The sequence below is a fragment of the Sander vitreus genome, chromosome 16, assembly GCF_031162955.1.
Source record: "Sander vitreus isolate 19-12246 chromosome 16, sanVit1, whole genome shotgun sequence".
Lineage (NCBI taxonomy): Eukaryota > Metazoa > Chordata > Actinopteri > Perciformes > Percidae > Sander > Sander vitreus.
The window spans coordinates 11,782,084-11,809,970 of NC_135870.1; the positions used below are offsets into that span (position 1 = coordinate 11,782,084).

General features: G+C 41.6%; 1 protein-coding gene across 1 annotated transcript; it reads right to left on the reverse strand.

Moving 5' to 3' along the window:
- Positions 1–1,656: 1,656 nt before the first annotated feature.
- prrc2b (proline-rich coiled-coil 2B) lies at positions 1,657–27,425 on the reverse strand. The gene is given in 31 exon segments (XM_078271676.1): positions 1,657–2,322; positions 3,520–3,729; positions 4,172–4,244; positions 4,405–4,481; positions 4,682–4,849; positions 5,015–5,255; positions 5,412–5,539; positions 5,655–5,749; positions 5,849–6,041; positions 6,216–6,317; positions 6,525–6,812; positions 7,863–7,939; positions 8,349–8,484; positions 8,579–8,694; positions 9,780–9,943; positions 10,872–12,908; positions 13,110–13,317; positions 13,435–13,618; positions 14,999–15,237; positions 15,353–15,692; positions 16,249–16,411; positions 16,521–16,605; positions 16,916–17,079; positions 17,183–17,304; positions 17,493–17,806; positions 18,339–18,482; positions 18,662–18,725; positions 20,489–20,591; positions 21,054–21,231; positions 21,339–21,516; positions 27,266–27,425. Coding segments are annotated over 30 exon segments (6,696 nt in total). The 5' UTR covers positions 21,454–21,516; positions 27,266–27,425; the 3' UTR covers positions 1,657–2,154.
- Between the last annotated feature and the right edge of the window lie 462 nt (positions 27,426–27,887).

Below are 27,887 nucleotides of genomic sequence, written 5' to 3' on the forward strand. Positions count from 1 at the left end.
TACAGAATCAACAGTACATTTAAGAAAACACAACTGCTTTATTTCTTTTCTTTCAATAAGCTCTTTTTAAACAAGGGAGAGTAATGACCAAATATCTGAAAGGATAAAGATCAGGTAGGATAAATAGAATGCCGGATCAGCTGTAGAAAGCACTGGTCCTTTGACAAAATGAAATATGCATCTTAAAAGTAAAAACCTCAGGGCAACATTTTGGTGCAGGTACAATGATGAGAAGCATCATGATCTTTTGCAGTAAGGGATGAGGCAAAAAAAAACAAACTCCAAGCCCACTAAACCTAACAAGTGAAAGCAGTCCATTCTGAGAACACAGTGACCTTTCCAACGTTAAATCCTTTATAGTGCCACAATATCTAAAATGAAATGTGGGTTTAAGCCTCCCCTCGCTGACAAGGCTCGACTGTACAGTTAAGTATGCATATACATATATACCAGTGAAACACTGTCAAAGATAAATCTTAACATTTTGTAGTGTCATGGAGCGTTATGGTAAGCGGTAACATTTAACCAGTTATGACAGGCATTGTGAGTTTCAATAGAGTGTCCATTACAAAAAACAGAATAAAAGATGATTCCAACAGCTTCACATTTTCAAATAGAACAAACACTTTTAAAAGTCCTTCGTAGTCCACTGGAACTGCAGTGCTCACAAAAGCTTAAGCAAATAACGTATTTTATTCAACAAGCAATGCTATATGCCCCTCGTTTGTGATCATTAGCTTCTTGTTGGACCCTGATTGTGATTATAGTTAGGCTGCATTTATTGCTAGTGCCACCTCAGAGACCAGATGCTGAATAATCAAATGGTGATGAGTCTGTTTCTTTGCAAGTCCCCCACAGTACTGTTAAGTGGGATTTTACCGGAATTAGAGAGGAAAGTCTTTCAAGAGCCTTTAAAAGAAGAAAGCTTAACACCCCAGACTTAGGGATGTAAAAAATCATCACTTACATCACATGTTCATTAACAGACAATTTGATGAATTACAACCCAAACAAAGCGATAAGAAAGCAAACATTTCAATCAGCTATTTTGAGGGGTCCTTATAGCAATTGCGAATGCAGCCCCCCCCTGCACACACAAAAAAAAAAAAAAAAACACTTTACAATAAGCCCAAAAAAATTGTTGCCAGCTTGGTTGATCAAAATCCACACAAGTCGATGGCAGCACTATGAATGCTGAGTTCAGGTACAGTCTTTGTGAAATGTTGCTCTGTTCTAAGTAGGAGTCCCGCAATTTTACACACATTCAGCACATCACATGCACACGCTGTATCAATACCAGTGAAGTTCCCATGGAAGCAACATGATTTTGGTAAAATGTCCACCTTTTAGTTTCAATTTACATACAGAAGAGAGCGAGCGACAGGATGTAAAAGCAAAGAACAGAGTATTAAGAAAAGAAATGATTTCTACCAATCTAAGCAGTTTGCCACAGTTCATAGGCTGGGTGAAGTACCCCAGAAGATGCATTACTTGACTTTTGACATGTTGACATGCAATGATGTCCACAAATTGGTGGATTTTATTAAGAAAGTAAGTCCTTTACCAATAGCAGGAATGGGAGATGACTAACATTAAATTTACCAGTGAAAATGCCAATGAAAAATGATTTAAAAAAAAAAAAAAAAGTGCCCCACTGCATTTCAAATTTGTTTAAAAAAAAAAAAAAAAAAAAAAAACTTTGCTTCCTAATAGTGAGTTATATCAAGTGTCTGCCTGATATTAATGGCAACAGTCCATAAGAGGGAGTAAATACAGTTTGGCAAAATGGTATGAAAAATGAACCATCTGTCTGAGTTGGCCATTTTTATTTTCCCCATCTTGAAGAGAAACAAAAAAACAAATCTCTTCTCTTTACCAATCTCCCCTTAAAAGTGACTAATAATAAATTAAAGAGGACCTTGAAGCGATCTGCTTAAAAGACTGTGTGTCTATGTATATATTTATATATATTTATATATCTCTATACGTGGTGTGAAATGGTGTCCAGTTCTGACAGTTCAAGAAGGGTAATTCATTATGATGTCTGCCCCTTGCCATGGTGCCTTTGGATAACGTGGGTCTTGGAAGGCTCAGACATTGGTCAAGGGGCTTGTGTTGGCAGGCTAAGTGATGATGAGGATTTAAGGTCCATTGTTATGCCTTGCCCTCCTCTACTTTGACAGCCTGGGGTTTGATGGCTCCAGTGCGTGCTGGTTTGGCTTGCCCTGTGGAGGGTAGGGGCTCCTGGAGTTTGCTGGTCATGCCCCCAGATGGTGTCTTGCCCTCACCCACTGCCTTTCGCACTTCTCGCATGGTTTTATTCTACACAAAGAAAAGGCAGAGTTACTAAGACCTACAGCACAGCATGGAAAACCATAGGTTTATGCACTAACATACTGATGCTCAGCTATCGGGTAAAAAAAACAAAACTAGATTCCAACAATCTTTTGATGATTTTCAACATCTGCACAGTTTGTCAATTTTAGCAGTTACTTGGACAATTTATGCTTTGTCTGGAAAAGCAGTATTGGCAATTACTTATTGTTGAATGTAACAATTATAGTGTCAGGCAGGAAAGCTTCTCAGCTATCCAGAACACCATACTTCTACCTCATTTACCATAACATGCTTATGATTCTACAGAGATAATGATTTAGTCTCATCTCTGACCCTATTTTTAAGGCTTTTTAAATGCTACTCTAACTTGACCATGTCTTACCATAACTATCATGCTGAATCCATGCTATTTTTCTATTTTAGACCACCAACCATTTGTAAAACATTTTCATAGTACAGTTTAGTCTATAACAGAGTTTCTGCAGGTTTCAACAAGTCAAATTTAAGACTTTTTAAGATCATTATGAATGAAATTAAAGACCTTTATCGCAACATCAACTGAGCCCTAAACTCAGTTTTTTCAAGCCAAGTAACGCTGAACTTGCACTTCCCCAAAGCTGAAGAATAAAATATTTATATGTCGGTGGTACAATCCGAAAGAGACTCGCGCCAATCACACGAAAGCTGATTGGCTTCAATATAAGTTGCATGTTGGTCTCATTTGTAGTCGTAATACAGCGAATGATATTTGCACTAGCAAAAGAAAAAACTAAATAACAAAAAAATAAAAAAATTGAAAAAATAAAACGGAGCATTAGAGGTAGCTTTGCAAAGACGTAGGAAAAATAAGACCCGTTTAAAATTATTCAAGACCTAGAACACAATACTTAGCGAATTTAAGACTTTAAGGCCTAAAAGTTTGATTTTGAAATTTTAGACTTTTTAAGACCCCGTGGAAACCCTGTATAAACACATCAATATTACCATTATACCAGTATGGAATTATACTATCCAAGATAAGTCTTACAGCACTACAAATGTATCCTGTCAAGACCTCTCAGATATGTTGACTACATCTCTACACTTAAAGTCAAAGGAACATACAACACAAGCAATGCAAATAGAGAAGAAAAAGAAAAATGGATAAAATTAAATTACCTATATTTACAGTGGGTGGCTCACCTTCATGCCATCCTCTGGCCCTTTAACATGGGGCTCGGGGGCCGAGGGAGGGGTGGAGTGGGAAAGGTCACGGCCAGGAGTGGGGTAAGGGGGGGGGCGGATGATGACAGGCTTGTTGACCTGCATGACTGGTCTCTGGATGGGGTTGGGGAAAGGACCAGTGGTGGGGGGCCGCATGTGCATCACCATGCTGCCCTGGCAAGTTGGGACCTATTGGTCCCGGGAAAGAAGGGGAGGGGGATAAATGAAAACACAAATAATTAGCATGTTAGTATTGAATTTCTTAGGGGAATTTTCAGACTTGGTCCAAATACTTGAATTCAGTCGCAGGTTTGTTTCTTCAATTGCATTCCATCAGTGTGTTTAAAAATATAGTTGGTATACTGCATTCCAACTTTGCATAATGACAGGTGATGCAAATGTGGATGCGTTAAACCAATCATGTTATTAACAATGTGAACCCTGGGCAATCTTTTTTGAAAGATGGACATGGAAGTACTTTTTGACAGCAGCTTTCAGACTTTTGAAAATGTCCCAAGCTCATCAGCATTAGGTGTTGCTAAACCTCTCCCATTGGCCCAAGAATGAAAATGTCCCAATCAACATTTAAATTAAACATATCTCAGTATGTATATAATGGAAAAATAAATACCTGTTGAGCAAAATGTGTAGGCAGAGGACCCCCAGGACCAGAGGGTTTCCCACTGGGGCTGGCAGACCCAGGCCTGATGAGGGGACGGGAGAAAGAAAATAAAGACAGCTTTACGATCCATTTCCTAAAATGTGTATTTTTGATACACCATGTCACACTTGTTGACGGAGCAAAGCCGCATGTGTGTTGTAGTCAGTTAATTTATATTATTTGCACAAGTCATTTCCACTCACCTGTAGGACCCCCCGGATATACCTGGGGAATGATTCTTCTCAGAGAACTGGAAGCCTTTCATTTCCATCTGTGAGCCCTGAGTATTGGGCAATAACAAAAACACACTGTCAATTCACATAAACAATGTGTGGCCTAGTTATAGATAAGATATATGCAACATTATACAGATTTGTCTACATGTTTTTGTGGGACAAAATGGGAGTTGACTTCCATTATTGCACTAATGACTGAACAGATCAGTTTTTGGTTGAGCAACAAAAGATGAGTAAGTCACACCTCTCGGCTGCCAGTCATGACCGAAGCCTGGGAGCCAGGTGGCAGCATTCGGCGTGGGCCCCCGACTGACAGGTTTTGTCCCTGCTGTAGCTGGATGGACTGTGGGAGGATGAGATGTTGCTGAGCTGAGCCATAGCGCAGCTGAGAGCCTGGTAGGGGCATGGTCACCTAGTGAAAAAAAGGATTTTACTGTTATTTAAACCAACAGTCCCAATTATGGTCTGTTTATGCGATAAAGGCTTATACTTGCTGGGTTAACATGAATGCAATGTACAATTTAATAAATCCATTTGAAATAGCCAATATGAAACTGAGCTTCAGCAAGCCACTAACCTGGATGAGCTGAGAGTCCATTAGCTGGGAGGAACCCATACCAGGCCCTTGGTTCATCTGGCTGTCATAGACTAGCTGCTGGCTGCCATTCATAGGCTGATAGTGTGAGCCTGACTGTGTCTTGACCATGTCTGAGGGCTGCATGCCAGGGAAAGCAGAGTAAGGCCCTTTGAGAGGGGCTCCGCCCGACAGCACCATGGGGCTGGGCTGCGACAGGTTGGGGTGCATGTAAACCTGGGACCTGAAAGGAGCAAGACAGGGCAGCAGTGAAAAGCATGAGTGAAAGGAAAATATAAACTACATGGAGGTGTCACATACATGAAATGGATAATATGACTTAAGTGAAGCAAATGAATGGGCACAGTAGAAATTCCATGATAAATTGAGGGGGCAGTACCTGAAGGGGGGAATAGAGTTGAACATCTCTTGAGACTGAGAGACAGGTAGACCTCCCCGAAGCCCCAACTGAGCCTGAGCCTGAAGAGACGTGTGCAAAGAGATCGGAATCTGCTGTGCTGCGGCCGCCTGAATTAATGAACAAATGTAAGATAATGACAATTCTGCTGATACACAAACACGCCTCTGTGTGTGTGTGTGTGTGTGTGTGTGTGTGTGTGTGTGTGTGTGTTTATCTCTCTACCTGTTGGTAGGTCTGCTGCTGGGTCATGGGCGGTACAAGGCGGGGCTGGCTAGGAAAAACATGTCCATCCAGATACAATGGGGGAATATGATTACCTAGAGAAGGGACATTAAACAGGCTGTTAGTTTAGTTCCCCTTAAAGATTAAGCCTCCATTAAATAGAATTTTTTTTTTTTTGAAAAAAAAAGTTTTACCTTGCATGGACATGGAAGGTGCTACTGATGCCACAGGCATCGGCGGCATTGAAACCCCTCCAAAGGAACTGTAGCTAACACCACTGGATGAGCCAACGCTGCAGGGAGGCTGAGCACCTGAAGCACCTCCGCCAGGAGAGCCCTGCTCAGGGAGGGACTGGGAGTTCTCCCACGCCTTGCGTGCGGATTCCATCTGAAGAAAAATAAACATTTAAGGTTGATATGCATGTTTAAATAACACTCAGCTTTGCCTGTATGTTCCCACTATATTCGTTTCCATTCAAGAAAGGGTTGCATAAAAGGACATTCCTTTGTTATATGTATGTAAATATATAGCTATGTATACATTGGATTGTTATACAAATACCTTGAGAGTGAGGTCAGCACTGGGAAAAGATATGGGGTTGAGGTTAATTCCAGGCTGTAGGTGGTTGGAACGCAGCATGGGGATACTCTGATTGAGAGCCGTCTGTTTAAAAACAAACAAAAGATCAGGATCAATCAGTTGCATGTCAATATCGCTTATTTTTAAGCAACAAAAGAGACTTCTATTATAAAAAAAAAAAAAAAACTTGAAGCATAACCGTGGTGATTGTCACATCAATCTTTGATGCATTTGGATGACCTTGTTATTTTATTTACAAGACACCACAAAAGTACAGATATAATCACTCACATTGGTGGTAAGAGCCTCCTGAAGCTTGTTGACAGAATTGGACACGGGCACTGGGGTGGAGCCCGGTGGTAGGCTGAAATCAGAGTCTTTGGCACTGACACCAAACTCAATAGGAGGAACAGGCAGCACAGTGTCCACATGGAGGTCCACACCATTGACTGGCGTAATTGGGCCACCTTCCAGCCGATCAACAGCTTCTGATCCCTTACGGTGCTTTAGGGAGCGTTCATTTCCGATAGGCCCTGGCTTGTGCTGTTCTTTACTCTGCTCTGGGCCAGCATCAGAGTCCTGGCCAAAAGAAGAATTGGCAAAAATTTGTTTACGTTTCTCAATTGAATCAAATACCGTTGTAGCCAATTAGTTATATGTCAATAATGAGGCAGAAAAAAAACTAATAAGGGATTCAGAAATGGTTTACTAGGGGTGTAACGGATCACAAAACTCACGGTTCGGATCCTGGTTTTGAGTCAAGGATCTGATCAATTTTCAGATCAGCACAAAAAAGGGGGAATTTAAATGATTTATTAAAAATTTAATAACATTAACTTTCAACAATAATTCCTTCTTTCCCCAGTAAATTGCGGTTAAACGTCAAAAACAGATGAGAAAAGGGTATTTTACAATAACTTTGAATGCACCACGAGGTTGACAACAGCAGTGACCAAGTGCTAGTTTGTGTCTTTTAGCTCTTAGCTTTAGCGGCAGACTGTTTTATATCCATGGTTGTACATCCCGGTGTTGGATTTCTCTACAGTGAAATACAGACACACTTTACACCATTTACAGTTTAGCCGTCAGCATTTTAACCGTGTTTAATCCAGCTACTAGCTAACCGTAGGCTAATGTTACCCAATGCCAAGTGTAACGTTAGTGTTTACTAGCGTGACATGCAGCGATGCTTGGGTTGCCTGTAACGTCGGTTTTGGAGCATCAGAGAGCAGGGCAAACATTTAAGTGCCACCGAAATGAGGCACCGAAATCCACGTTAGATAGCGCTCGTTAAGACACCAGTGCCACATAAGCAACAAATTTTAACATGCGGCATTCACGTGAAGTGAAAATTCCGTTACCTGTATCTTTTCACGGCAACCCTTCATAGAAATTTATCAGCTTACTTTAAGTAACGGCGACAGTAAAAATGCATTTCACACACACTATTATTATAGTTAAACTTTGCAATTGATCCGCGGTTCACATGCATTCCAAACCGTGAGTGTTGATCCGTACGGACCACAGATCAATTATGGTCCGTTACACCACTAGTTTTAACTGCAGACAAACAACGCAGACACAGAATATATACAGTCTAAGTTCCAATGAGCAACTGCATTGTACTACCTCAGAGTTGGGCTCGCTCCCAGTGTAAGACACCTGTTTAGTCCAAGAATCTCCCCCTGAAGACTGTACTGAAAGAGCTAAAAAAGATAAATAAATGTCAATTCGTAAAAAATCTAATCAATGTATCTATTTTCACACAATTTCCATTCGAAAAAAAGCCTAAAACATCTAATTTTTTTTTTATAAATGTTGAAAAACTAAAACTGACATTTTAACTAAGGATGCATGTTTTAAATCATTTCATCTAAACATCTCTTCTTTCTGGCTGTTTGAAAAATAAATATAAGGTTAAGAAATGTCATCATAAACTGTCTCATATAATATTTTATAAAACCTGCACAAAGCTAACTTCTGCTATTTGTAGCAATAAAGCAAATATGCTTTAACAATTTCAAGTTACTATAATGTGTCTAAGGCTACTGCTTAATAGCCCAGACAAAAGCATCAAGAACAAAGGATTGACACAACGGTATGCATGTCTCCTACCTGAGCTGTTTGTCTCCCAGATTTCAGTTCCCAGGTTGTTGGAAGAAAGCCCTTCCTCAGGTTGTTCAATGCCCAAGCTTCCCTGCTTTTTGGCAAAGCGTGGCGGTATCTTGGATGTGATAGTTCTGTTTTTTCACTGGCACCTAATACAGGCAACAATGAGAAAAGCTCAACAAACTACACATTTTTTGTTTATCCTTGGCAGAATTACTGAGCATATGTTAACTTACTGGAGCTCCCTGTTCCTTCCTCCTTCTATCATCTTCCTGTGGGCGTCTTTGCTTTTTTGACAAGGCATCCTGGTATCCATCTGGATTAGAAACTGGTCCCCCTGTGTCCCCCTCAACTACAAAACAGGCATATGGTCAATGCAAAATTATCTGCAGATAGGTAGGAAGTGCAGTACTGAACATTACCTGTTTTTCGGTTTCATCATCAGGTTGGTTTGTTTTGTGTTTTTGTTTTTACGTAAAAGGTCCAATATGTAATACTGACAACTAGTGTTTAAAATGGTTACTGCAGTCCAAATTACAAATACTGGAGAGTCGTCTCCCCCGGCCCCTCCTTCCCAGCGTCGAAGTTCAAGGGGGTTGCCAGGTTGCAAATGCTAAACCCAACGTCCCACAATGTCAATGTTAGCTAGATGCTAGTCTCGCATTGCCAGACATTACTCCACAGCGCAGCGGAGCTAGATGCTGCTATGTTGACGTTTATAAAAGCCCATGCTTTCGTGGAGCTCTGTACTCGGCTGACGGTCACATTCTATTGGCTTAACATAACAATGACTGCTATTAAAAAAAAAATATATATATATATATATATATATAATATAAATTAATGAAGCTCAACGCTTGCCTGTTTAGGAGGAAATCAGCCAACTCTGTGTCCTTTTGGGCTCTAATCTAATCTCCATCTTTTAAATGCATCTCTAATATTCATACCTCTGTTTTACCATGTCTCTGGTCATGCAACGGTTTAGAAAGGTTTTAGTTTTTTTAGGTCAGGAAGATTGAAATATCTCTGTTAATCCAGTTTGTTTGGTTGCTGCTACCATCACTGCAGCCCGTTGTTTTTGAGTCTCATGTCTGGCAACCTGGGTGTCAAAATGGGCAGTTGACACACAGGCCAAAACAAAAACAGACATCCTGCCACAGAATGGAAATTTGAGGATTCAAGGAGAAAATACTGACTTTAGCATTGTTGTCAGAGAAGTTATGTTTCCTTAATATTTGATGACATATTGTGGTAATTTTGTAATTAAATACAGTAAATATTACATATTGAACATTTAAATGAGATCAGTAATCAGTATTTACCCTAAAAATGTTGCAGGGATTTTTTTCAATGTAGATGGCAACAGTTCACCTTTAGAATGTCATTTCTATCAACATGGACAACACAAAAAGTTAAATTGAAAAAGATTGAACTCACTTGGGTAGCTGCTGAGCTCATACTGGGACAGAGGTTCGGCTATGTCTGCCTTGACAGGTCCTTGCTTGAGGTCCTTGTCTAATTTCTTCCCTGAGGGCTCACTGGGCTCCCTCTCCTCCGGCTGCTCTATGCTGTAGACTGGGCCCGACTCATCTGGGCTCCTGCTGAAAAACAGGAAAGAGTAAGACAAATGGGTTTTAATTGGATATGGCAACACAACCAAATAACATCGAGAATCTTGTGGTCAATTTGAGTAACATTTTGGCAGTTAAAAACAAATATCTAGAACAAATCTTTCAGTTAGCCACTTAAGTTCAGCAAAGGCTACAGATGACAGGTGGAACAACAAGAAAAAACCCCAGAATGACTTAAAATTCAGGTTCAGGAGGGATGTGGTCTACAGTGTTAGTAACCAATCCTCCTGTCAGGCACAGGTGCCTTTCCCACATTCATCTAGCCAATGAAACTGAGCTACACCCTCATCTAGCACCAACTGCATGTTGAGAACTGCTCAGTAGCTTAGGCTTTGTTCAATAGAAGGGATAACATTTTTACTTCCTTAAACAAAGGAGCAGAATGGAATCTTAAGGCTAGTGAGTAGTGACAAATCAGTTTTGGTCAAGAGACAAGAAAAAATTACTCCTCAAAAGCTAACCGTTGGTACAAGTTAACAGACACAACAACAGATACCTGTTCACTAACAATCCAGAACTTAACTAAATCAGAATGTCCAGCAGTATAATCAGTGCTGGTAAAATGAAAGCTAGGTATCTTATTGAACAATTAAACGGTTTCTTTATGTAGAGTAAGCACTTACGCTCATACATTTGTACTACAAAATAGTTTGTTTGCTCAAATAAAGGTGAGCAAAGAAATTGTGTTCAGCCCTGTTGCTGAGTGTAAGCCAGAGTGTATTTACTGTAAACGATAAGGAGACACCCTGTGTTTTTGGTTTCCAAAATTAAAAACTATAACAAGCAGACACTAAAGCATTAAAATAATTCACCAGCACATATTGAGGATGCGTCACCCAGGTGGTACAGGATAAGGACAATTACTTCAACTTGAAGTTTGTTCTATTATTCACCTCACCTCTTACAAGAAGTCCCTCCATTCTGCCAACTGTCACTCCTGTTGGAGGAGGTAGGGGGATTATCAGGTGAATGTCTCATCTTGCTCACTTCCAGCAGTGATGGTTCCCCTTTTCTATTCTGCCGTTCCACCAATGGTCTCTGGCTGGAGAAGCTTCTCTTGCAAAGTTCCCTCTTCTCGCCTGAGCCTGGTTCACTATGGCAAGACTCTGAAGGAATATCACCATGTCCTTGTGTAGCTGCCCCTCCACTTCCACCTCGTTTCTCTCTCCAGTCACCAAAGTCGCTGTTCTCTGATCCCGTCTCCCATTCCTCTGCCTGACCATGCTGGTTAGAGCGTGCACCAGAGTAGTGGCCACTGGGCCAGTTGTCTTCCCCACTGCCTTTGGGGCGACCAGGCCATGGGTTTGCAAACTCTCCATTTATGTACTCATCACTTGTCCACTGGTTTGTGCCAGGTTCGCGTTCTTGTTGTAGACGACGAAAGCGGGGAGGCTTGTCTTGACGGGGTGGACGCCGTCTCCTTAACATCTGCCTATCAGGGTTGTCATTGTCAAAGTAAAATTCTCCTTCACGGTCCTCTGTGCCATTTTCCATGAAGGAGCCAGTGAATTTAGGGGGGTACTTGAGAGTCTCCCGTTCAACAGGTGGTCTGCGGGAATAAGTACTCTCAGCTCCAGGACCATAACCATTTTCTTGCATGGAGCCACCGGTGCTGCTAAACTGGGGCCCACGGCCCCTCCATGTAGAAATGTCCCTGGATCCTCCAAAGCCTCGACTGTAACTTCCAGTGGTGTTCAGTCTGGGAGGCAGCATGCGACCTCCAAAGCCCCTGCTGGCCTTGGCCTTTTCTCTGGAATCTGGGGCCGTCTGGTCATCTGTGTAAACCTTGTTGGATCTCCAAGAGTCTCTATCAGCCTTACGGACTTCTCCAGACTCTGTGTAACCTTCTCCATTTTCAGATCCCTTCTGACGGCGCCTCTTGGGCAGTTCCTCATACTCAGAGGCTTCACTCAAGGTCTCACTGACATTTCGCCTGCGGGGCTTGCCTCTCTGGAACTCCTCCACCTTGACAAGGTCCCTCGGTGGTGCTCTGCCTCTGCCTGTCCGCTGAGCGCCGCTGTTGTTATTGTTGTTATAAGCCCCTCTGAGATTGTCTCCACCTCGGCCACCACGGGTTCCACCTCTTGAGCTAAATTCCCTAAAGCCTCGACTGCGGCCTCTACCTGTTCCCCTGACTGCACCAAAGGCCTGTTCTTCATCGATGAAGATCCAGTTATTACGCCGAGGTGCCTGGGGCTCCCGATTTTCCTGGCTATCTCTAGGTGACTGGCTCTTGCCACTGTCCCAGGAGCTCTCCTTGGGAGAGTCGTCGCTGTGGGTGTTCACAGGCCTCTCTGTTTTGGTGGGAGCTGGTGACTGACGCTGCCTCTCTTCGGACTGTTTCTCAACAACAGGTGAGGCTGCATGCCTGTTGCTGGCAGGCTGGTTATCTTTCTTCAAGTCGTAAACATTAGTAAGGACTTCTTTCTCCAGGCGATAAGGGACAGGCTTCTCTTCAGGCTCAGGTTTAGGCTTCTCATTCTCCTTCTCTTCCACTTTGAGAGCCTTGAGTACTGGTTTCTTGATGGGCCCAGTTCTGCGAGTCAAGGTGCGCCCACTGGTCTCAGATGGCTGGCTAACACTACTACTGGAACTGGGTTCGGACCACTGGCTTTGAGCATTGTTGAGTCCTCCGTCTTGTTTCTGGCCTCCATCTCTCTTCCAATTGTCCTTGGAGCCATCTAAGGTCTCATCGTGTGATTCAGAGCCGTCTTTCAGATGCTTGTCTCTAGAGTCTTGTTTTGGGTAATCACTATCTGCATGATTCATGGAGTGGTTCTGAGCAGTGGTCAGCAAGCCTTGTTCATGGTGTTGGTATTCTCTGTCTGGGCCTCGGCTCTGGTAAGCATGATGGGGGATATCATCTTGGGGGTGGTTCAAGCACTCATTGGCCCTCTCTTCATAGGAGTCCTGTTGGGGGCAGGCCATATCACTTCTGTGGAAAAAAAGATTAAAAAAAAAAGATGAAGAATGACAAAACAGACAGAGGCCCACTAAGTGGAGCCTATGTCACTAAGTAGGGGTTTAGGCACTAATATTGCTTTGTGAGGTCAGTTCCAGGGATTTCTTTTATCAAAATACAAAACAATTGCCTTAATTAAAGAACTGCAAAATTCACAGGATCTAATATACTGACCTGTCATCTGGCTGGCCACTATCTGAGCTTTCATGCTGCCTCTGGTAAGGTGGAGTGAAGCTGCGCAAGGGGTAACCATCTTGGTTCCACATAGGGTAAGGCTCAGTGGAAGGGGCTCTTCTCTCTTGGTGCATGTTAGGATGGCATCCCTCATCGGAACCAGGGCTGTTCAGGTGGTCTTGATGGATCATGGGTTTCATCATTCCTGCTGAAAACATTTAGTGTTCAAATAGGAGTTTTTCCATGATAAAAAACCTGAAAAAAAAAAAACTGATTTCAAATGTGAAGGTATGTGCTCATTTTATTGAGTTAGAGTGGACAGTACCAGGGTAGTAGTCCACAGGAGATCGTCCTTGGGTCATGCGGGGATCCATGAAAGGTGGCATCATCATCCAGCGGGGATCAAACCCAAGGACATGTGGGGGGTAGTAGCCTCGCTGGCCGTGGCTGGAGCCAGATGGGGCAGGGTGACCTGACTGCTGCCAGTGCTGCATTTTGTATACTTGTTCCTGTAGAATGTATACAACAACTGGTTAGAGAAAATTAAGAGTCCTTGCTCTGTGTAAAAATGAATTCTAACATTCAGCTAAAGCCAATATAAGAATTCAGAGTTAGCAAAGTCAAGAGGATATTTTCCAGTGTTAGTCTTCTTAGTAGGGATGTCATGAGAACCGGTACTTGACAGTACTTGTTTTCTGCAGTAGCGTAGGTACCGTTGGTAACAAAGATGAGTGAGGTTGAAGTCATTAACATTACAAACTGTAAAACTTCTAATCCTTATCCTGAAACAGGCCCTAAATGTTTGTTTGAGGCAGCTGGGATTGTTGCTGTGAAACCAGCTAATGTTATGCTCCATGTAATGTTTGTTAGTTATTTGTCAACGACGATTACGTTATAAACTACTTCCTAATGGGCTACCATGCATTGCCATTCAGCCTGTGTCCTGTCAGCAAAATGTAGCCTAATGTCACTGGATTAAATAATTATTGAAATGTTAATGTTTTAATAAATCTTTTCGACCCGCCACCATGTCAGTGAATTTAAACTAATGCTTGCATTCAGAGAATAAGGTGTGTGTGTGTGTGTGTGTGTGTGTGTGTGTGTGCATGTTTATGAGTGCACCTTAGCACTAGTTTTATTAGTCATTGTCAAACAGTATGTTTGATAACTAAAATATCTCTCTCACTCTTTATGTCTTTTTTTTGCCAGTATCAGACTGGAGAGGATGTCCTCCAGGAGAGTACAGTGGTTAAAGTTTGTTTTTTGTAACTGTTTGTGATTTTGTAATTGAGCCTTTTTGTGATAGTTTTAGTTTCATTTTATTTTAAGAGAACTGAAAAAATTTGAACCCATCCTTTAATTCCACATTTACGATTGAACACAGAAGATGTTAAAGCTGCTCTCATCGGCTGTTCTCTGGAAAGGAGAAAATTACCATATAGTCAATCAGCCTTTTTTGACTTGTCATAGTAGGAAAGGTTCCGTTCTATTCATGTGTCCCAGTTAGCCATGGCACTGGAATTCAGCCATCATTCATTCTATAATTTACAACTGTGTTGTCCTACACTGACAGGTGAAGTGAAACTTTGCAAATTTTCTAAAATGAATAAAACCACCCTCTACCGATTGCATTTCTTGTTGTTCTTGCATGAGATAACCAAACATCAGCTCCAAAAAAATCCCTGACAAGAATTGACAACAGAAAATCCAATCAAAGACAAATAGGTTAACAACCTTCACAAGGTTGTGTGCATGTTGATGACCGCAACCTTAAAAAAATCTTTGCTTCCACAAACTCTTGAAACCCCTCTTCTCACAAACCAGCCACTAATACATTGACACATTAGTCTGGGATCAAGACTTTATGGGTTATGGGTCCTGGCGCGCACCTGCTGCTGCTGCTGTTGTTGTTGTTGTTGTTGTTGTTGTTGTTGTTGCTGCTGCTGCTGGTGCTGGGGCTGCTTTTGAAAGCGGGGTGGAATGGGTTTGGAGGGATGACGTCCACTGTAGTCTCCTGAGGGGGAGGAGGGCTCCTGGACATCATCCTCGCTGGCACGGTAGTTAGAGAAAGCAGGTTCCTCACGGTAACTATGGCCAGGAGAGTTGTCTGGGGGACACTCAGTTACATCTGGAAATCATTTAATCGTAACACATGCTTAGAATTTGCGGTTATAATCTGCAATAATCTTTACATTTTATATATAATACATAGGCCTAAATGTACAAGTCTACATGCAATGTACCTTTTGTGCTGTACTTCCAGTTCTCATGGAGGCCTTTACTCGGTTCCCCGTCTGGGGAAAGTGGAACTTCTTTGCCCTCTCCCTCCTTCTGGCCCTCCTCTGTCCTTGTTGTCTGCCTTTCAGTCTTCCCAAACTTTTCATCCAGCTTTTTGAGTTTTTCAGCACAGGCAGCCAGCCGTTCCTCACGGGCACGCCTCTCTTCCTCCTCCCGGCGTCTGCGGGCCCTCTCAACAGCCTCTGACAGCTCAGGTGACACATACTTCGCCCTAGCTGGAGCCTGAGACTGGCGCTGGTGATCTTCCTGGTCAGCCAGTGGCTCACCTTGGTTTTTCTGCTGGGTCTAGAGATGGAACAGAGGCAATTCAAGGGGGAGGTAAATAGTATAGTATATAAAGCACATATAAATCTATTTATAATGTGTCCTTTGAGAAATGGTTTAACTGGGAAATTACTCTTAGTGACCAAAAGGATTTGCTGATTTTTAAAGTATGCATGCTTAGAGGTTGTTATCCCCTTTCCCCAGCATTGATATTTTGGGTAACAAAACAAACATGTCCATTTCTTCAAAAAAAATATTCCTGATAGTTTAATTCATGTTTAACTTTCAAAATTCATCCAACAGATTTTTCATATTGAAACTGGCCAAAAAAAAGGCAAGTGATAAGTAGTCAGACACATATCTCTATGGTGACTGCAAGGTCATCTTGAGTCTCACTCAAGGGTATTTGAAGGCACACTGCTATTCATATGCTCTGTAGCGTTGCCTTACCCTCCCCAGTCACGGAGGGATTAAAGAACAAGATGTGTTTTAACTGTAGATATCTTGAGTTAATCTGAGACAAGACATCCCAGAGGAGGAAGATGAAAGTGGAAAAAACATCATGGTGTGTTGTTACCAGGGTGTCTGTAGAGAGATATCTGCCGTTGGTCTTCCGGGGAGGCTCGTGGTGGTGATGTTGGTAGGAATAGCTCTCCTCAGGGCCCTCCTGGGTGTAAGACACCTCACCTGAATTTAGGGAGGATTGGCAGTCACGCTGGTTCTCCCTCTCCCATTCAGCCCTAAAAAGTAACAGATCAAAATTAAACCAGGAACCCTTTAAATAATGACAAAAAACAAGACTGTGAGCCTATATAGAGCAATAATAAGCTATCAGGAAAGAGATCTTACCACATCCTGTTTTTATCACCGTGGTGGTCTTCTTCGTCATCACTGAACTTAAGCTTCTCACTATAATCAACTTCCTCATGGAGTCCTGAAAAAACAACAAACTAACAGTCAGCGGCAGTAATGTAGGATGGAATATAGAGCATTGGGAACAGGCTTTCGTATCCTATCTGCATGCTCTTTGCTGGTTAACTTACACATTACAGAAGCTGAACTCATTAATGAAGTCAGAGCAGTAAATGGTAATAAATGCTGGTTTATGATGACTAACTCAGCAAAACTTCACATGCACACTAGTGCAGCAGTGAATATTCATAAGCTTGAGAAGAAATTTAATGTAACACAAACTTCACACATTCAACTGTAATCTTTTATTCTGTTAAACAAGTAATACTGACCAGCCCATCCATCCTCGCAGTCATTGTCAAGCTCATCCAGATCCTTCAAGTCCTCTGGATTAATGATGGCTGGGCGTTGCGGTCTGTCACCAGGCCTGCGGATGGGCTGAGACGAGGGTCGAGGTGTAGCGCGGACAAAGCGGTTCTCTCTTCTCACATCACCACTGCAATCAGAGATGGTAGAAAGACAAATTAACAAATCGCCAAACCTCTTGGTAAAACTACTTAATTAATGGATAAATACTCTCACATTGTGAATGTACTTACTTAAGTTCAGGTTTGGCGTAGTTCTGTCTAAAAGTGGGTTTGCTGTCAAATCGGGCTGGGGCAGCTACGGTGGTCGGAACATGGTCTGTACCCGGGGCTTCACGCGTCTCTTTAGAGCACATCTGAAAACAGCAGGATAAAGCAATGTGTTCATAGTAGAAATACACAGAGCCACCTAAAGGATTTGAGATGTGTCTGGCTATATTCAACAGCTAATTTTGTACAAGTAAAACCAGTAGACTGTCTGACGCTTTTTTATTGTTTGTTTGTTTTACAAAAAAATGGCCTTAAGGAGTCACATAGTACTTACAAATGCAGGCAACATGTCATGGTAGACAGCAGTTGAAGTATGGTGAAGCTGGTACTGCAGGGCAGTAGGGACGGTTGTTCTGCGGACTGGCTGGGCGGGTCGCAGGGAAGGCTCCTTGGGGTCAAGGACTGGTGACTGAGCAGTCACTACACTAGAAGAGGTTGTGCCGGTGGCAGAAGGGGGGTGGGATAAGGCTGGAGGGGAGCCAGTCTCACCCAGGGCAGTGAGCTTACCCTCAGGATCTGCCGGCAGGCCAAGGGTCAGGGCAGAGGGTTGAAGGTTCCTGCCACCACCTTCCCTCCAGCTCGTCACATCTTGAGGTGGGGAGAGGGAGATTTCAGAAACATTGATGAACTAATTCTACATGGAATGACTTGCCCTGGCGAAAAATGAAATTAAAAGTAATACCACACTGTTTTTAATCTTATCGCCATGATTTTAATGACAGAAGTTAATTGCGTAGTGCTAAGTCGATCAGTGCTCTCTGTATCACTGAAACAGCCAATCCAGAACATCCCAAATTGTCTGGTGAAACTTCAAAAACGACATCTATTCACCCATTTGCCACTAGGGACAATTGCCCGACCCAGGGGTGGCGGCTGTAAATCAGTGACAATATGTCAACATGTCTGTTGAGGAGTTCTACTTGTTTGAAAAATACTCAAGTACAGCATGACATCAACAGACACACAGCACTGGGTTGTAGAAACTCTCTTCCTCCCATTGTTGGAAGTCTTTTCCTTTAGTTAATGTCAAAAATCTTGCCACCAATTTAATAATTTGCTTTTCAGCAGGCATCATGTTATCTATGAGACTGTCAGCCAATTCCTAAGCGTTAAGACTTACTCTGGGGGCGGAGGCTTGGTCCGGGCCCATACGACGGATCGAAGCCGCTTCTTTCCCTGCCAGCCCTGTCCTGTTCTCCAGCTGCCTTCAGTGTGGGAAATTCCTCGTGAGAGAAGGGCTGAAGTCGGTTTGAGGCCCTTGAACCTGATGTCATTGAAAGAAGTGGCATAAAGAAAACTGTTTGTCTAACTTATGCAAACAGAAGAATGCTGTGCCAATTGCCATAGACACATAGGGGTCACAACCTGGAAATATGATTCACCATTAGAATGCCATTTCATTTCAAACACTCTTCTCATAAAGATAAATCTGAGATGACTCACCATCTTGCTCTACTGCCTTTCCATTTAGCTGGGCCCATTGCTTTGGTCCACCTGTGTTTGTGTTCTGTGGAAATGAAGAAAACCAAGTCACAGTCAAATATCTTTTGATTATGTCTCTTTGACCTTTGAGGGTTTTTTCCTGACAAAACAGTTAAAAACAGCCAACTCCATCTTGATCTTTTCTCCGTTTTAGCTACACTGGAACAGAACAGACACACTGAGTCAAACTGAGACCCTTAATACAGCCGAAAGTATATAATACACACTGGGACAAACGGAGAATGTATGATATTTTCCATCAAATACCAACACTGATTACAAGGTAAAAATTGTACTGCAATTGTTCAGTCACATTTATTTTAAGACTGCAGTGAGTTTTCTTGCACAGGAGTGGCATTTTTTCCTGACTTTTTTATATATTTAAAGGGTTACTTCACCAATTTAGCATTAAGCTTTGTATCAGTAGAAACACTGTAGTATTTTCGAATGACCGTGCTTCCCTCCCTCATGTCCCCCTGAGACGAGACGAGAGATCTCTGTATTGTGGGTCTGGAAAAAAACCTTCCGATGACGGAAAACGACGATTTTTGCGGCGTCGGAAGATTTTTTGCCCAGAGGAAATGGACTACAGTAGTAGGAGCTACTTCCACATGTTTTCAACCCTCCCATAGGGGGTTGGACTGTCGTCTTTACCTGAAGGTTGCCGAAGCGACGAGTGTCAGCCATCTTGAAGCTTCGCTAACAGGGAGCTCCGTCTTTTCAGCAGAAAACTTTTACAACAATGATGTGCATTCAAACTACCGCACATGTGTACCACCGGGATACATTGGTACAGATCGGAGAATATGCAGGACACTTTATTACAGACGGAATACTCGACACACTACGCGAGCTTCGCCTGCTACGGAGAGCAGCACCTCAGCCTGCGGTGTCGCCCCGATGCCGCTAGCCGGGGAGAGGGACCTCAACAGCAGTGTGCAAGAGTGGAAAGCAGCTAGGTGGAAAGCTAACGCTAGCGGCCACCTGTTCCATCAATCTTGCTTGCAAGTGTCCGCTCATTAGACAACAAACTGGACTACATCCAACTTCAATGAAACTCCCAACGCGAGTTCAGAGACTGCTGTGTTTTTGTTGTTGTGGAAATGGATGAACAGTGTACTGGACTATTGTTGTACCGGCTGTGTTTATACTTGGTTACAGCCCACCAAGCGCTAATGCTAGTATGCGTTAGCTGAACTTTACGGAGCCTATAATGTGTGTGCACTAAACGTAGCCTGTTTCGTATGTCATTTTTTATATAATGTCGTTTTTATATATTTTAAATGTGTAAGCACTTGAGCCACGGTGAAACGTTGTTTTGTGTATATGGTTGAAATGACAATAAAGCACATTGAGTTGGGTTGACCGTCTCACTGTCTGTCTGTCTGTCTGTCTGTCTGTCTGTCTACGGTAGGCGTGGCTTGGGAGTGGACTCTAAAGCAGCGAAGCAAGTGCATTCTGGTATTTGGTGTCTTTCATCCACATGAGCCAAACACACATTTTCTGTCTTTTCTCAGCCTAGAAGCCACCAATTTCTAAAAAAAATAAATAATAATAATAATAATAATTCACATTTCTACTACATAAGTGACCCAATTTAAAGATATATTTATCTTTCCAACGGTGAAATATCCCTTTAATGAAAACTGCCCTAGTCTTGCAGTTGTGTGTTAAGGAGTGCTTTTCGAAGATTAAATAAGAGACAGCAGTTTCAAGACAATCTTGATGATGGCAAAAATCTGCAAAAAATATCCCAGGATGAACATAACCATAGCTACACATACACACCTCCTGGTTGGCTATCGGTGACGGCTTCTGAAGATTGGAGACAGATTTCTGTAAAGCCAGCTGCGGCTGCAACTCCGGCAGCTGTGGTATTGATGCAACAGAACTACAAATAAGCACAAAAAAAGAAAAAGTTTTGTAAAATTTAGTCCAAAGCGGGCCAAAAGATACAATGACTTGATAAAAGGCACAGAAACACAATAATCTAGACTGACATGCACTGACAGACTGGACAACTATTTCTAATCATAATAGTAAAAGCTTTGCAACAACAGCATGACTTTTACAAAACTATTGTACTTTTTCATAATGCTGACTTAATACTTAAGACTTAATACTGATAAAAGTGTTTAAAGTTGACGCTCGTCTTTCAGAATGCACCTTCCTATTGCAGCCAGTGTAGTTAACTTACTAACTTTTCTTTTATGTTCAACAGCCTGGCTGTCAAACACTGTAGTGCATAAAAATATAAAAAAATTACTTTTAGCACAGTGGATTTACCTGAACTTTGTTATAATGATCAGCTGAGAGAGTAGTTTCAGCAGTGTGTTAACCTTTCTCTCCTTACCTCTTTTGATCGGGTTGTTCCTGCTTGTTCGCCCATCCTGTACCGTCTTTCGGCACAATAATCACGTTGGGATCGTTTCCTTTGTTTTCAGACTTCAAGCTCGGCAGGTGAGCAGGTGGGGGCATGCGCCGGGCTGCGGCCACTTTGCCAAGACTCTGCAAGCCATGTCGCGGAACTACTGGGAGAGAACACGCAGGAAGATAAAGCAAGAAAAGCGACATTACCAACGGGACTGACACATAGTAACGGCGATGTAAAGAATGTAATCTAATAAATCAACCTTACCTGCGTTTTTCTGAGTGTCTATTGATTTTCCCTTGTACTTGTCAAATAGGCTGAGTGAGGAATACTTGCTTTTCCCATCCTTGGACTTGGTTATTTGCCCCAAACGATCGGACATTGCGATGTAATGTCATCGAGTATGGAAATTTTTCTTTGCGCCTCTTCCCAGTGCCTTCTGATTCTACAAAGAGAAGAATAAATGTCAACCTTAAGTAGACCTCACTAAGTCAGTTTTCATCCACCTGTTTTTAATGCGCATTTTTTTTTTTAAATTTGCACATAAAAACCTGAGTGGAAAAGCATTAGCATCGCAAGTATCGCAAACAAGTTTAAATACTTGCCCGAGGTGGAAAGGTTGGTGTATCAGTAAAAGCAAAATGCAACAAAGTACAATGGAAACAGATTTAGTGAATAAATAATGCATACATGAAACATGCAGTGTTTCCCACAGAATTAGACCGGGGGGGGGGAGGGGGCACACAACCTCAGCCGCTCTAGCAACTCGAGTTCAGCCAGCACAAACCCCAGCAGCGGGGGTCTTATCCCAGAACTGGTGCTGGGGTTTGTGCTCAGCTGGCTGAATTTGAGTTGCTCCAGCCGCTAAGGTCTCTGGTGGTCCTGAGCTGGTGAGGAGGGCCGCAAGGTGAAGATCTTTGCTCCAAAAAACTGCAAATTGTAATTAAGGATTTGAATGGTTTTGTTTTTTTCTTTTGGTTACATAAAAAGACCAGAGAAATGTAAATATAGGGTTAATGTTTTCAAAGTTTAATAAAATCAACTTTGCTTGAAATGTTTCTCCAGCTTATGAACACACAAAGTAGACAGCAGGGCTGTCAAAATTGATTATTCGTTTAAAAAAAAAAAAAAAAACACAATTTAGAATATATTCGAATATCTATTTAAGCCGCGGATTACACCGCCGTCACGGACCCGTTCGTAATTTGGTCATAAACAACAGAGGCTCTTGCGGTTCCATGAATTTGTACGACGATATTTTCTCGTCTCTGTAGTTAAAAGGGAACTATGCCGTTTTTTTAGCTTAATTTACCTTAACTGAACAGCTTCGGAGTCATTGGAATGGTTATATGACTTTTTTTGGGTTGAATGGTGGAGTCAGACAAGTAAACATCGGACCTGCGTTTTCAGAATGGGGAGAACAGACAAACAGAAGCTGCAAATCCGATGCTGACCTGGCGTTCTTGCTGTTGCACGTGTAAGCATCTTTGGGATAAACTCAGTTTAATCTTTGTATTTCTTGTTATTGTGACCTCAGGATGTTTGCTATTGTCTGTAAAGGTTTTTATTATGAACGCTGTCTGTTATGGGCTAACTAGCTAGCTTACTAGCTGTCTACCTCAGTGGACATGTCTTTGTGCATTTGTCTGCTTATTTGAAAACAAATGCACATGACCAGAGGGAGAAGATGGGAAGGGGGAGAGTCGCCAACGAGTTTTTACAACAGTGTTGCCAAATCTCTATTCCGAAGCTGTAGGGGGAGCTCTATAGAGAAACCTGCGAGCAAAAAGCGAGAAAACGGCAAAGAAATTGCCAAAACTGCATAGCGCCCCCTTAAAGAGTTACGTAAGCGTCTTTGTACCTTCTTCTTCGCCCTCATTTTTTTGTTTACTTCCAGTAGCAGCAGTCGCATGATAGAAACGTCATCAACACGGCCACTCGCTCACTGTGAATTTTCTTCCCAACCGGCAGCTGGGCTAAATCAGACAGGAAACTGAACGTTTAGGCCCAGGCCCACAAACGATCGAGCGAGGCAGATAGCCGTGGTAGAGCCGTTTTTTCACTCTATTCGAATATACATTTTTATATTCAAATGTCTTTTTACTATTCAAATATAAATTCGGATTTAGAAGTTGACAGCCCCAGTAGACAGTGGGCTGTTTGCCACCACTGTGCCACATTTTCTTATGTGGCCGACCACTGCCGATAGTTTTAGCTCGATGGGTAGCACTGATGGGTACTATAGTTGGTAGTGACAGTCAAGCATCCATCTGCAGTGAATTAGAGAGAGATTTCTGATCTTTCCAGCCCAACCCAATGAATCAGTATTTTACCCATAAATACCAGTGCAAAGCAAATAAAGAAACGGAAAAGCAAAACTTTATGCCAGTTCCAACTTTTAAATCAGACATACTTTGTTAGTATTGTAAGCATATGAAGCAACTGTCAAATCAGATTCAGCGATGTAAATATGGATGGACAGTTTGTTCTGGTTTTCTCTCTGATCTGTTTTTTAAATTAGAGACAGACTATTTTCTCACACATTTGCGGTCAGATGGGTGCTGTGTATAGTTTTTGCAATGTGTTCATGTGCAACTTTTAACAAAGATGTAAGCCAATGTGAGGTGACACATCAGACGTCCTATGTCAGTGCTAGTTCTTCCATAAGTCAGGACCCTTGGCCACATAGTGATCATAAGCATTTCAACTGCCACCTCAGCAAGATCCCAGTACAAAAACCACTTGCGCCATGTTTTTTTATTATGTGAATGCTACCACTATTGTTGTGTTTTTTGTAATGTTCAAATGTTTAAATAAAGGAATTAATATATATATATATATATTATATATATATTTTTTTTTACACGCCGTGGTGGCTACTTTGGTATCGAGTACTTTTGGTGGTATCCGTACCAACTGCTAGATTTTTGGTAATGTGACATCCCTACTCCTGTCCTTAAAAAGGAACACGCCAACTTATTGGGACTTTGTCTTATTCACCGTTAGATAAGTCCATACATACCCTTCTCATCTCCGTGCGTGTTGTAACTCTGTCTGACGCACCCACCGCTAGCCTCACTTAGCCCAGATTCTGGGAGGTAACCAACTAGCTCTAGGCTCCAACTAGCCTACTATTCCCAATAAGTGACAAAATAACGCCACCATGTTCCTATTTACATGGTGTGATTTGTATAGTCACAGCGTGTACAAATAACATCACATGAGACACAGCCATCTTCTAACGTATACATACTGGGAACTATATTCTCAGAAAGGCGAAGCACAGGATCTGGGCTAAGCGAGGCTAGCGGTGGGTGCGTCAGAGTTACAACACGCACGGAGATGAGAAGGGTATTTATGGACTTATCTAACTCTGGGGGATACGGTGAATAAGACAAAGTTCCAATAAGTCAGCGTGTTCCTTTAAATGCACGTGACTTTATATGAAAAAGTGTGATTTGCTCCTTGTCTACATCTGCTATGAAACTTCAACTTCAATTTTTGTTTATTCCATATTCTGACCTGAGGGCAGAGACACCAACATGTCCAAATTGTCTATGACATGTGTCACAGTTCCTTGTGTAGGATTACTGGTATTTTGTACAAATACATAACTTACAAACAGCACTGCATTGCTGTGATCAAAACCAATGCTAAAGACATGCTGCCCTTCATGTCCATAAAGTTATGCAAGTTTAAACAAGATACATTGACTGTTTACTCTAATGCTACACACCAATCAATCAGAGCACTGCCCTTTTTTCACTTATCTCTATGTTTGATGGAACAGTTCAGGTAAGTTAAACGGGAACATTGTTTTCTGGTATACTTCTTTTGAGTTTTTCAAATATATTTGTTCTATGCTTTGATCAAGTCTCCACTCCACTTTGAAGTCACTGTAAACATCTGTATGGTTTGCACCAAAAATCTGTCAAGTGCGATTAACCATTTCCATTGGTCGCACCAATGCGCCTGCAGTTCTGTTTCCGTGTGTGTATGTGTGTAGCGTTGGGTTCAGAGAGGAGGCAGATGCCACCCAACAGACAGCTATAGCTGCGATCAGTTGAACTTGAGATGTGGTTCTGAAAGAGACTATTAGCCTGTAAAATAATTATCTAAACTAAGTAGCAATATGTATAAAAAGCAAACATATGGTAATAACATGCGAGACACTATTATCTAATAACGCTTAAACATATGACTGCGGCAGCAACAGGCGCGGTAACATTTTTGGATGCACCAAAATTATGTGCTGGTGCACCAATGAAAAAGTTAATGTAAGACGTTTTTCTGGAGCCCTGTAATGTAGTTCACATCTGACAAAATCCATAACTTACATACTTGGATAACAGGAAATTGTCAGCTACAAGGCTCTGTGTTACCTAACAGAAATATGCTAATATACACCAGATGTAACGCAACAATATACAGCAAATACTACGGTAACTTTTAACAACACTAACTGCAGAAGTACACAAAAACATGTGGATAAACAAAATTATGAAAAATGAAATATAACAGCATCTCATTAATAAGTTGAGCTCTTATTAAACCTAGATTTGTTCAAGACAGGATGACATATTTCAAAATTAGGAGGGATTTTCTATACAATATAAATTATATACACTTGAATCTGCCACAATTGTCAAGTGGCAACAAACATTTACTAGAAATAGCAGTTACACCAGATCTACCAACTGCATTTCCATAAGAATCAGAATTATTTTATCTTAAAATGAAATGGTTTAGACGAGGATGAAGATATAGTGCACACAATTGTGTTTTCTCGAGTTAAATGTTGCGATACGTGACCAAACAACGAAAGAACATTTGTGTGATGGCTAACGTTATTTGCGCTCACATTTCAAAGTGACTGCTTCACACGAATAACGTTACCAAAACAATGTGAAGAGATGGAGAGACAAAGCCTTAATAATGTGAGCTAAATGTTCGTGTTTTTGAGTTTATATAACGTTAGCTGCGGCCGATGTTTTGAATATTTTATACACAAACGTCTGCAAATCAATATGGTCGTTTCAGCCGAATACGAGAAAACCCATAACGTAGGTTATCGAAGGCCGCTCCGTTAAAGCTCCGCATAGGCGTTTTACCGGGACTACTGGGAAAAATCTGTCCATCAAGGTCGATTTAGCAGAGTATCAAAACAGACCATGCAATTACCTTCTACTTTGATTACAGAATAGATTACTACAAGGACCACCGAATTATGAATGTAACGTTAGTTGACGTTTAGAAATGGAAGCTAGCATTATGACAGCTAACACATTCCTTAACGATATTTGCATTTTAAAGGTTATTTCAATTAGACAACCAATAGAAAATAACACGTATTACAAATGAATATACTAGCTACAAGTATGACATAATTTTGACGACCGCAGAATAGCGTTAGTTGTAGCTAGGTGTCCTTAACGTTACCTCGTTGATAAAGCTAATTCCAGCACATGAAACTGACACCAGCCAGTTCGCTGCACGAAAACAAAAACACAATCTATTTCAACTAGTACGATACAACAAAATCGGTAATGGTTAAATAAACAGATAAAGACAAAACAGTTACCGAACATTACTTAAATTGTAACGTAATAACACGAACGTCAAAAAGGACCATAAGTGCAGTTGCTAGCCATCACTAGTAAAATATGCTAGCTGGTGGCTCAAGAAAAATAGCTATGTAAACATGGCCAACAGTGGCCACGGTACTGTAGGGATATTAAACTGTGTAGACATGGCTAAATTACTGTTTTTGTTTTTTTCAAGCAAGCATGCAGAAATATCAATACGCCGCATATTGTTCTTACTTAGCATTAACGTTAGCTAAGTTAGCTTCGATAGTCACAGCTTGTTCGACAACAATCCCGTTCAACTTCCAGTCTAGCTAGCATTCAAAAACAACCCTGGCAGGCCGGTGATTTCACCGCATTTGCATTTATGCTTGACATTATTAAACACACGGGCTTTTTTTTTTAGGAAATCTCTATAAAACACTCAGACCCATGCTTATATTTTGAACCTTTGGTGTTTTTTCAGAACGGTCTCACGACTGCGATGGGAATGTAGGACAAGGCGATTAAAAATGGCTGCTGCCCAGAACAAAGCAACAATAAAACTGGGCAGCGGAGAAGACAAGCAAAACTGAAGATTTGACATAACCACCCATATCCATAACTCACCGGTTGAACGACTTAGTGTATCTTCTGATCAGTGGCAGTGATATATTTCCACAAAATGTTGTCTATTCAAAGGATGGATGGCGATTGAAAAGCCCAATCTTCATAGGTTGAACCGATCGCAGCGTTGTTGCTGGGGTCCTACCCGGCCTGTGTAGGCTTGGTCGGCTCGGTTCAGAGCGTCATACGTAACCGAACGTCGTTGGCAGGGAAACACAACAAGCGCCTCTGCTGGTTTATTTCTTTTAGCACCTCCAGTAACACCCTTTTCTTTTTTTTTCTTTTTTCGCAATGTTCATTAGTCTTTTATGAATATTAGATAACAAACTGCAGTAAATGTCACTGGAGTAAAACTAAAAATATAATCTGAAATGTCAGGCATATTAACATTTAAATAAAACATAATAACAAAAAATGATTAGATCTATAACAACTACAGGGTAGGGTATTATAGAAAACGTAGCTAATGCTACTTCTATCTATCTATCTATCTATCTATCTATCTATCTATCTATCTATCTATCTATCTATCTATAAATACATAAAAGTAGGCAACTTCAGAGATAATTTGTCTTTTGCAGCCACAAAGTAACTGTAATCAATAAAAAAAATCCTCTTATGTCGA